Source organism: Nicotiana sylvestris, chromosome 6, assembly GCF_000393655.2.
Source record: "Nicotiana sylvestris chromosome 6, ASM39365v2, whole genome shotgun sequence".
In the NCBI taxonomy this organism is placed as follows: Eukaryota; Viridiplantae; Streptophyta; class Magnoliopsida; order Solanales; family Solanaceae; genus Nicotiana; species Nicotiana sylvestris.
In genome coordinates, this window is record NC_091062.1 from 166,527,628 (window position 1) to 166,539,018 (window position 11,391).

The window sequence follows — 11,391 nt, forward strand, 5'->3', positions numbered from 1 at the left end:
TTATTTCATAAACAACATCTAATTCAATCCATTTCATAAACAATATCCAACTAAACAGAGTAGAAAAAAATTCAAAAAATCCAACATTCAATATTCACCATCCAAAGTATCATCCAAGACGAATTAATACAAGAAACTACTCCTTAATTATCATCAGTTGGTGCCGGAGTACGGGGCAGAGGAAATGCACCAGATGCTAAGAGAAAGTTTATCTAAGAGTTGAGGCTTTCAATATCACTAGTGACAAGTCTTAATGCCTCGTCCTTTCGCCCCATTTCTTCCTCCCTTTGCCTTTCCTCTTCCTCTCTTCGCCTATCTTCTTCCTCTCTCTGCTTCGCCTCTTCCTCCCTTTCTTCCCTTTTTTGCATATACAACTCAGTAATGTTCGCCACCTTCCTGTTCAATTACTCAAACTTATCCACATCAACCGAGCAATGTGAAAAAGAATAAGAACCACACAATCTAGAAGTACGATGACTGAGACTAAACTCTAATCCAAGGCAGTAGACTCTCCCCTTATGCATGCCACCATCTGCCTTAATCCACATGTCCATGAGCTCCTCTTGGGTTGGTTGGATTGGCCTACCTTGATCATCAGTCGACTGACTTTAAATGAACTCCTCCAAGATTTGTTTGAAATTATTCTATTAAATATTATAATTATTATAAAAATAAATTTTATTAAAGGAAATTATGCAAGTGTAATCTACAGCATTGTTATCTTGGATATTTTTTTGGAAGATATTATTAGTATCAATAAAAGATGGAGAAAAAGGATTAGAAAAGAAAGTGTTGTCAAATACAAATAATTCAGAAGACATTGAAATTGAAATCTTGAAAATGATAAAAATGAACTTTCCCTTTTCTTGTTCCTTCTAGTGTGGCTATATTAGTAATAAACAAAGTTATTGAAACAGGACTAAAATGTACAAAAAGTTTCTATTGCTTTCTTGCTCTGAACTCTTTAATCAATAATAGGTAGAACACACTATACACAATCTATAAACCATAAGAATAATCATATCTGAGATCAATAAGCAAACAAAAACCCAATTATGATATACTAGCAACACTGTCAAGCAAATTTCATACAAAATCCAAAATTGATAATAATATTAATTAACCAGTAATATGTATTGCGCAACTGAAGCTAAGTATCTAGACTCCATGGCCAACAAACATATCATGAGTCACACTCATGCCATAGAGATTAAAAAAATCTTGAGAAAGGTGAAACCCACTCGTCTGTTCAGATTTAGATCAAGAACATATATCACAGAATCACATGATACTTTCCTCTGCCATACTACTCATTTTTTTTAGAGTTATGTAAGGATAAATCCATATAGTATTAGTTTCATAATCACTTGACTTTTCTCTTAAAGCCAAATCACTAATGACTAATTTGTGAACTTGAATACTTATAGCACATAAATTTTATAAAAAATATAAACACAAAATTGTTGTTCCTACTATACTCCATAGACTTTTGCATGAGTAAGAAAAAGGAGATTAAAATATATCTGTAATAGCTATACCAAGTGGCAATCACACTTATGCTAAACATAGAAAAATCTCAACAGCACAATTAACTAACATATAAAAATACAGGGATTCGTAAGCTCTAATTTATGCTCAACTTATGTTTACCTACAATTCTTGTTATCCCCAAGTCATATAGCACAAAACAACAAATTATCTTTCCACGATAGGTTTTGCTTAAGGATTCAAAAGTAAAAATAGATCTAAAGGAAAATGAAAAAGATATCAAGAAATGATGTAAACCTTTTCATTACCTACTTTAACAATCACAGAAAACATGATAAACTAAGCGATTATAAACAAGCAGCAAAATTGAATAACTTAAAATTAAAATCAACTGGTTTCATAGAGGAAAAAATCTTAAATAATCAAGACATGGACTTTAAGTAAAGGAAGAACTTAAATATAGAAACTCCACTAATTTCAAACACTACAAGAAATTGTATTTTTAGCGGCAACATATAGCGGCGACCCTATATGTTGCTATAACAATTATACTTTTAGCAGCGACTTTATTAGATTGCCACTAAAAGTTATTATTTAGCAACGACTTTTTCGAGGTCGCTTCTAATGTAGGTGAAATTTTCAGTCCCGTTCAAACTAAAATTTTGGCTCCATATTATTTGTGGCGACTTTTAAGTTGTCGCTGATAAAGTCCTATTGGAGCGACTGGGTCACTACTAGACCCCTTATATTTTAATTAGAAATAACAAAATAAAATAAACAAAACTCTTCATAATTAAAGGACACAAAACAGAGACGGTCAAACACTTCTCTCTCTCTAAAATATCTCCTCCCTCTCTCTAAAATCCCTTCTGCTAAAATTTTACCCAGCTCTAAATGTCTCAAATCAAGATGTGAATCTCATTTATCAGGTTTGTGGTCAAATCCCTAATTTTTCCTTTTTTCTTTTAGGAAAAAAAACTGATGTGCATAATCAAGTTTTGTGGAGGAAGAATCACACATCTGATTTCTCTCCCTAATCTTATATAGCCGTTGTGACCTAATGTTTTCCCTAATCTCAACGACTTTTCTGAGTTTTGTGCATATGTTTAACTGAAAACCCATATTATTTTATATATAAATTTATGTTTGCAGTTTTTTTAATAAGGATTCTGTATTCTGTAAGGTAAAATACATGCAATTAGGGATTATTATTATTTTAGTGATTTTACATTTGTATTCTCAGATTTCATCTCGAATTTCTTTGAACCATTTGATAATCTAAAGGAATGCAAAGAAAAATCATATAGAAAGACTCATTTGAAGCCTATTTGGTGTTGTTATTGTTGATTTTCAGTCTTGACAGGACTCTCACCTATCTATTTTTTGGGTAAGTTAAAAACTTCTTCTTGAGAGACCTATTTCATGTTGGTATTCCATGTTTATTTTTTTCTTCTTTTATGACTATGTGCCTAAATCAGTAGATACATACTTTTAAATTTTATAAGGCACATATATGTTACTGTAAGGTTATAAAAAAACATAATACTTCTTTGGTAAATGCATGTATTTGGCCACTTAAACAATAATTTGAATGTAAAATGCTTTCTTATCATCTGGAAAAGGAGTTTAGATGAACTATCAACTCCTACCACACCCTAAAAACTAAATGCATTCTGTTTTTATTTAGCTAGGCAAAAGTTTCCCTTATCCCCTAAACCTTTTTGAACTTTGCTAGCTCTTTGTATCTAACATATATGTAGTAAGCTAACAGGTGGTCTTTTTTGCTTTTTGAAGCTTATATGCTTTTGTTGCTTCTTGAAATATTTGCATCTTCTTAATGAAATCAATGAAGCCAATTATTTCATAAAAAGGAGTTTAGAGTAGGAAAAATAGGAGATGACTTGGTAGAATTTTTTGGGCAAGGATCCTATTTATCTATTATCTCAATTTTTTTAATTTTTTTCCTTAGATAAACATTCATGTCTGTCGCGCCCCCTTTTTCTAAAAAAAAAAAGCGAAATCGGTCTTGTGACATTTGGGAGGACAACTCGTTCCCTTTTGGGAATTGGATTTTGGAATTCGAAGAGTCGCCACCTAATGATTAAGTGCATTAGGACACTAAGAAAGGTTTGAGTTTGAAGAACCAGAGTTTGGGTAAGTGCTAGAAATTATCTCGAGGGGAAAGTGTTAGGCACCCCTCAAGATCCACTAGGATGCAATTGATTATTTTAACCTATAGACTGTTTGCCTAATGTGTATATGCAGAAGTGCGGAAGCCTATAGTCGTGATTTCTATATGCAGAAGTATAGAAACTTATAGACACGTTTTCTGATGCTGAAATGAAACAATCTTATAGGCAGGATTTCTAAATGCATAATGAAACAATCTTATAGGCAGAATTTCTAAATGCATATATATAAACGAAAATGTTGTGATTGCAGAAATAAAACCTAAAGCATGATATCTACCCCATATGCATAACATGAGAAACCCTCCCCCCATTTTTACTATACACCCCATAGTTATTACAAATTATTACCACTTGAATGAATCCAGAAAAAGTATACTACATCAGAAATTTCAACTACATCTGAACAACCTAATTCAGACTCAAAGTCCAATAATATGAGATAAACCAACTTCCAGGATCGGATTCCCGAAGCCTTTCTCATCTTTTGGGTGTGTCAAAGTTCAAGGAGCTTTGTGAACACCAGGCAGTGCTTACACCCATTTATATTACAGAATTATAGTGCAGTAAGCAATGACCAGCCTTCCAATGTCCAAGTTCAGAGGGAACTCCAGGTTCCCAAGGCAAGGCTAATAGGAGGGGGCAGAACATAGAGTCTAAGAGTAAGTGTAAGTGCAATAGAGGGGGAATTAGGGAGGAGCCATGACAAACTAGTGGTCAAGCCCAACAATTGGGATGCTGGCACACCCCTGACCAGCCTGTCAGCTTAAATTGGGAGTTAAGACCTATTGAAGGTCAGGTTCAGACCTGGGCAGTAATTTTGATACTGCCAGGCCAAAACCATTAACTCAAATACATATAGGGGAATAGGGGGGATAGGGATTCATAATAGAAGCAAGATACAAGGAAAGAAACACACATCATTTAACTACTGAACATGAACAACAAAGTGGGAAAGAGTACTGAAACTATAAAATAAACACATAGGGGTGATGCAAGAAATTAAATTAGATATACCAGTTTCCGGAAAGACAAGTAAGTAAAACAACAGTCTTGAAAAGCCAAATTTCAAAGCAGTACAAAAGTCTCAGCAGAGAGTAGAAGGTATTGAAAAAAGTATTGTGATTGAAAGTTTATGTGAGAGAGTAAGGTTTTATCAAAGCTTAAAGCTTAAAGCCCCCCGTTCTTATAGTGCAGAAGGGTCGAGCCCTTTTTATAGTGTAGCAAGTAAGCAAGAAAAGGTAAGGAAATATCATTCTGATCAGTCTCCCTTTAATTAAGGGATTCTGATCTCAAGCGGGTAAAGCAATTATGGAAAGGGATTTTAAAAAATATTTTCCTAGTAATATAATAAAGGGTAAGTACATAGAAGCTATTTAAGACAACAAGATAATAGCACATGACTTTTAAAGAAAAAGGAAAGGGAATCAACAAGTAAAATTAAAGCTTCAGACTTTTACTCGAACGAATCGAGTCAGGAAAAGGGGTAAAGAAAGGTTCAATTAGGGAAACCAGTAATAATCAAGTGAACACAATTAAAGGAATCCGGAATCAATTAATAGTTGGCAAAGTCTTTTTGAAAGAAGAGTTCTCATATATATAAACACTCAAACATGTAAATTAAGAAGAGACTGTCAAGTTGTTTAAAAGAGAATTTTAATCGAAGAGAAGTTCAGAATCATAAGCAATGAGATGCAGGTTAAACCTGTAGACTCATAGTGAGTCTGAGAGTCGAGGGTCCCATTGTGGAACCCTGACACAAAAATCAAAATCATCAAAAGGAAACCCCAAATCCTAGGGTTTCAAATGTTGAATTAGACATGGAGGTGGGAAAGCAACCCATTTGTTTTCAGAGTCTCAACAAAACAGACATGATAGCACGCTTGAACAACAAAGAAAGAAAAATCATGAAAAACATATTCGAGAAACTCAGAACATAAATGAGTTCAGAAGAAAGAGACAGTGCAAACTTGAACACAAGCAGATGAAACATGTAAGAACATGAACAGAGTCAAAAATCAAATAACTTTAACGGTAGGCACATATAGCAGAAGAGTAGTGAAAACATAGCAGAAATTAACAGGAGAAAAGAAGAAGGTAAAAGACAATATATTCATACAATAAAAGAAATCATACGAGCAAGGTATAAACAAACACACATAAAGCAAAGAAGAAAAGAATCAGAAAGATTTTTTCAAAAATCCTTGCGGAAACACTAAAAATCGGAGAGAAACGATTTTGACAAAAACTTTTGGGGAAAACACTCTAGATGTCAAGAAAAGCAGAGACATAGTACAGGTCTAAACAAATAACGGTGAAAGAACCTCAAATGGCTTAGGGTTTCAGAGAAACCCTAGAAATGAGAAAGACTTGGAGACAGGTCTGGTCTTGAGTCGGGAAGGTCAAGACCCGGGCTCCTGAGTCTCGAATGTGCTGGAGCATGGCCGAAAAAACCATGGAATCAAAGATCGGAGAAGATCGGAGAGGGAATCGTCGAGGTCAGGCCTCACAACTCGAATAACCAAGGTCTAATAGTGGGGAGGGGTGAGTATAGACCATCCATGGCCTGAGAAGCCATGGATTCTGGTGAAAGTACGGTGAAAAAGGTGTCGAAGACGGCTAGGGTTCCGAAGAACCTTCGAGAGAGTTTGAGGGTGGAGAGCATTCAAAGGCGGCTGGCTAAACAGAAAATGGGGACTAGGGTAAGGTTTGGGGAATTAAAAATGGAAAGGGGAGATCGTGACCGTTGATCAGATTGATCAACGGTCTGGATTAAAGGAGCCTTGGGTCAGGTAGTTAAATGGGTCAAAGGGTATGGAATTGGGTTGGCCCGACTGGGATTCAAATTGGGTCAATTGGGGGGGGGGGGTTAATGTGGCTATAATCGAAATACAAAATGGGTTGCAATTGAAACGAAATGAGGCCAGTTTTTAAATATCTAGTTTTGTCCCTTTTTATTTCATAAAATAGTAAAAAATATTTTAAAAACAAATTAAAAGTACTGACCCAATTAATAATGCATAAATATTAATTTAAAAATATTGAACCAATTTTACAATTACAGAAATGCTATTAATCTTAAAATAGGCTATAATTGCAATTATATGCAATTTAGTTTTAAAAATGCTAAGTAAATTTATAAAAATATGAAAAAATCATCTTAATTATATTTTAGTGTAAATATGAGAATGGAAATAAATTATTCGCTAAGATGATAATTTTGGGAATAATTATTGGATTTTGCACTGCTAAAATAGGTAATAAATTGATTTTAAAAATCCTTAAAAATTAGGAAAAAATACCAAAACTCTTGGGCATGCTTATATATGCATACACATGATATTTTAAAAGTATTGTGAGCAGAAAAATACATAGGAAAAAATTGGGTATCAACAGCTGCCCCTCTTTACCCGGAAAGGATGAAAGAATTGTCTGGTAAAAATATGATGGCCAATTTTGACCGAATGAAGTGATTTGAAGAATTTTGACCGAGCTCTGGTTCCTGAGCTGCCTACATATCCCTGGTCTTACAGGAATTAGGCCATATGTAGTTCAGGATCCATTGACAGAATATGCCGATGGAGATTTCGAAAGACGGACGCGATGTTCTGGTTGGGAAGGATGGTCAGAGTCTGATAGGCTGCGGGAACTGGAGCGAGATTGCTCCTGCTGAGAAGGCCATTGCTAGCCAGTTTACCTGCTAATGAGCATATTTGTGCATAAATTTAAACGTGATGCAAGTTCTCATTGGACCATGAATGTTGTCTTTAGACGGTTAGGATGACGTCCTCGGATCATGACGCGTGTGATAAAGGATTTTCAGGCTATGAAATGATGTTCTCGGGCTATGAGAATGATGCCTCCGAACTAAGATGCCTTTGAATAATGATATGCAAGAGATAAAATGGGGTCCTCAGGCCATGACATGGCGTTCTTGGGCTATGCAAATGGTGCCTCCGAACAATGACGCCTTTGGACAAGTCGGCGATCTTTCAGCCCATGAAATGCAGAAGGTGGCGATATTTCAGCCGATGCAAGACGTAAATAAAAGGTGGTGATATTTCAGCCATGCAAGAGTGATAAAGTGGCGATATTTCAGCCATGCAGGATGGGGGAAGAGTTTAGTCTCGGAAGGCAGAACAGTAGCCTTATGCAATGTAGAGAAATGCAGGATGGAGACAGTGCTTAGTCTCGGAAGGCAGAATGGTAGCCTTATGCAATGTAGAGAAATGCAGATGGAGACAATGCTTAGTCTCGGAAGGTAGAAAGGTAGCCTTATGCAATGAAGGAAATGCAGATAGAGACAGAGCTTAGTCTCAAAAGGTAGAAAGGTAGCCTTATGCAATGCAGAGAAATGCAGATGGAGACAATGCTTAGTCTCGGAAGGTAGAAAGGTAGCCTTATGCAATGCAGAGAAATGCAGATAGAGGTAGAGCTTAACCTCGGAAGACAGAACGGTAGCCTTATGCAATGTAGGAATGCAGATGGAGACAGAGCTTAGTCTCGGAAGGCAAAAAGGTAGCCTTATGCAATGTAGGAAATGCAGATGGAGACAGAGCTTAGTCTCAGAAGGCAGAAAGGTAGCCTTTTGCAAGGAGTAAAAGGGCAAAATGATGATAGAATTTTCTTATCTGAGAGCGGATTGAGATATTGCGACTGCTAGGGATACTGTGTCTGCTGGGAGCACTGCGTGCGAATATCAGCTGTGAGTAAGTGCAACGGTTCTGAGAGTTGTATTTCTGAGAAATGTGAGTCTCGTGAGTGTATAGTATATTTGATGAGTTTGCAACTCAAGTGCCTGCATTTAAAGAAAAATCGTGAGTTTTGTAAAGAGGGGAGGTTAGTTCGTATTCCCGCTGGCTCTGCTTGACCTGCTCGGCTCCGTTCTGATGATATTGGGCGTATCATTGGGGTAGCGTTGCTAAGCGAACCAACTTTGGTAACAAACATACATGATTTAGTAAAGTAATGTGACAATAAATACATAATTAAGAATAGTTTTCTTTAGATGAACTGACGACTGCGACGTGGTCCAAGATATTGCAACTTTTCTCGCTTCGGAATTTTGAGGGTCCTCCTTAAAATTCTACCCCAGTTTACTGGGCTACTGCTTCTGATGGCTGCTTGCATCGAATGGCTGAAATCACTTCAGAATTTTGAGGGTTCTCCTCAAAATTCTGCTCCAGTTTCCAATAGTAGGGGGAAATGAAATTTTTATTGAATTATGACCGAACCCATAGGGCTTCCTACGTATCCCCTCTTAAACGGGAATCAGTTCAGGCGTAGTTCAAATTGCATCATACAGGAAATCATAAGAGTTACGCATAGTATCGCTTCACTGCATTTGAATTGATCGGCTTCGGCCAAACTTCACCGTCCATTTCTGCAAGTATGAGGGCTCCTCCGGTGAGGACCCGGTGAACCATGTATGGACCCTGCCAGTTGGGAGAGAACTTCCCTTTGGCTTTCTCATGATGTGGGATAATCTTCTTTAACACCAGCTGCCCTGGTATAAATTGTCTCGGCTTGACTCTTTTGTTGAAGGCTCTGGACATTCTATTCTGATAGAGTTGATCGTGGCAAACTGCATTCATTCTCTTTCCATATATAAGAGCTAGCTTCTCGTAGCGACTCTCTACCCATTCTGCATTGTCAAGTTCTGCTTTCTGTATGATTCTTAAGGAGGGAATTTCTACCTCGGCTGGAATGACTGCTTCTGTACTATAAACTAACATATAGGGAGTTTCCCGGGTTAATGTGCGGACTGTGGTGCGGTATCCCAACAAGGCAAATGATAACTTCTCATGACACTGCTTATGCTTTTCTATCATCTTCCTTAATATCTTCATGATATTCTTATTGGCGGCTTCTACAGCTCCGTTCATCTGAGGTCTGTAAGCTGTAGAATTCTTGAAGGTTTCACACATGGCTTTCATCAGGTTGCTGTTGAGATTGGAACCATTATCAGTGATGATTGACTCCGAAATTCCGACCCGACAAACAATACGGTCGAGGACAAAATCTGCTTCCACTTTCTTAGTCACTGCTTTGTACGATGTTGCTTCAACCCATTTGGTAAAATAATCAATTGCCACTAGAATGAACCTGTACCCGTTTGATGCGGCAGGCTCGATAGGTCCGATAATATCCATTCCCCAAGCGGCGAACGGCCATGGCGAGCTTGTTACAGTAAGCTCGTTTGGAGGCACATTTATCATGTCTGCATGTATCTGACAGCGATGGCCTTTTCGGACATACTGGATGTGGTCCGTTTCCATAGTCATCCAAAAATAACCAGCTCGGAGTATTTTCTTGGCTAAGACAAAGCCGTTCATATGCGGACCGTAGGTCCCTGCATGAATTTCCTCCAATAGCCTGGATGCTTCCTTTGCGTCGACACACCTTAGTAACCCCAAATCAGGAGTCCTCCTATACATGATTCCTCCGCTATGAAAGAATTTGTTAGATAATCTCCGAAGTGTGCATTTCTGAGTAGGATTTGCGAGTTCTGGATATTCTCCTTTCGTTAAATATTCCTTGATATCATGAAACCAAGGTTTCCGTCCGCTTCTTCTTCTACATGAGTGCATTAAGCTGGCTGATCATAGATCTTTACCGGAATAGGATCAATGAAATTCTTGTATGGGTGTTGTATCATGGACGATAGGGTAGCCAATGCATTGACAAAATCATTCTGAACTCTGGGAATATGTTGGAACTCTTTCTTTGTGAACCTCTTTCTCAATTCCTGTACATGATACATATAAGTGAGTATCTTGGAGTTCTTGGTTGCCCATTCTTCTCGGACCTAATGTATAAGCAGGTCTGAATCTCCGATCACTAGCAATTCCTGAATGTTTTGTCAATGGCCATCTTGAGCCCTAAGATGCAGGCTTCGTACTTGGCCATATTGTTGGTGCACGAGAACCTGAGCTTGGCAAACACCGGATAATGCTGGCCGGTTTCTGATACTAGGACCGCTCTTATGCCAATTCCTTTGAAGTTTACTGCTTCGTCGAAAAACATTCTCCAACCATCATAAGATTCTGCAATATCTTCCCCTATGAAAGATACCTCTTTATCAGGAAAATATGTCTTTAGAGGCTCGTATTCTCCAGCCACAGGATTTTCAGCAAGATGATCTGCTAGTTCTTATCCTTTGATTGCCTTCTGAGTCACGTAAATAATGTTGAATTCACTCAGCAGGATTTGCCACTTAGCTAGCTTGCCAGTGGGCATGGGCTTCTGAAAGATGTATTTCAAAGGATCCATTATTGATATGAGGTAAGTGGTATAGGCACAGAAATAGTGTCTCAACTTCTGAGCTACCCAAGTCATAGCACAACAGGTGCGTTCCAATAGAGAATATTGGGCCTCGTACGGTGTGAACTTCTTGCTGAGATAAGATGGCCTGCTCCTTTCTTCCCATTTCATCATGCTTCCCCAGAACACAACCGAAAGCTCCCTCCAATACTAAGAGGTAGAGTAATAGAGGTCTACCCAGCTCAGGCGGGACCAAAACTGGCAGCGTTGACAGGTATTCCTTGATTATGTCGAAGGCTTTCTGACAATCATCAGTCCATTTGGTAGCGGCGTCCTTCTTCATCATCTTAAAGATTGGCTCACAAATGACAGTGGATTGAGCTATGAACCGGCTGATGTAGTTAAGTCTTACCAAGAAACCCATAACATCTTTCTTGTTCTTCGGTGGTGG

At 37.8% G+C, this 11,391-nt stretch overlaps 1 protein-coding gene across 1 annotated transcript; it reads right to left on the reverse strand.

Annotated features, from left to right (window-relative positions):
* Positions 1–212: 212 nt before the first annotated feature.
* LOC138871629 (uncharacterized) lies at positions 213–9,508 on the reverse strand. Its single transcript, XM_070149521.1, has 2 exons — positions 9,000–9,508; positions 213–396 (listed from the first exon to the last, which is right to left on the reverse strand). The coding sequence occupies exons 1-2, from the start codon at positions 9,506–9,508 to the stop codon at positions 213–215; spliced, it is 693 nt and encodes a 230-aa protein (XP_070005622.1).
* Positions 9,509–11,391: the final 1,883 nt, after the last annotated feature.

Coding starts and splice junctions, on each gene's coding strand:
- LOC138871629 (XM_070149521.1), bottom strand. CDS start 9,508: ATGATAGAAAAGCATAAGCAGTGTCATGAGAAGTTATCATTTGCCTTG. Junction 397..8,999: donor GCAGTGAAGCGATACTATGC/GTAACTCTTATG, acceptor GTAATTGAACAG/GAAGGTGGCGAACATTACTG.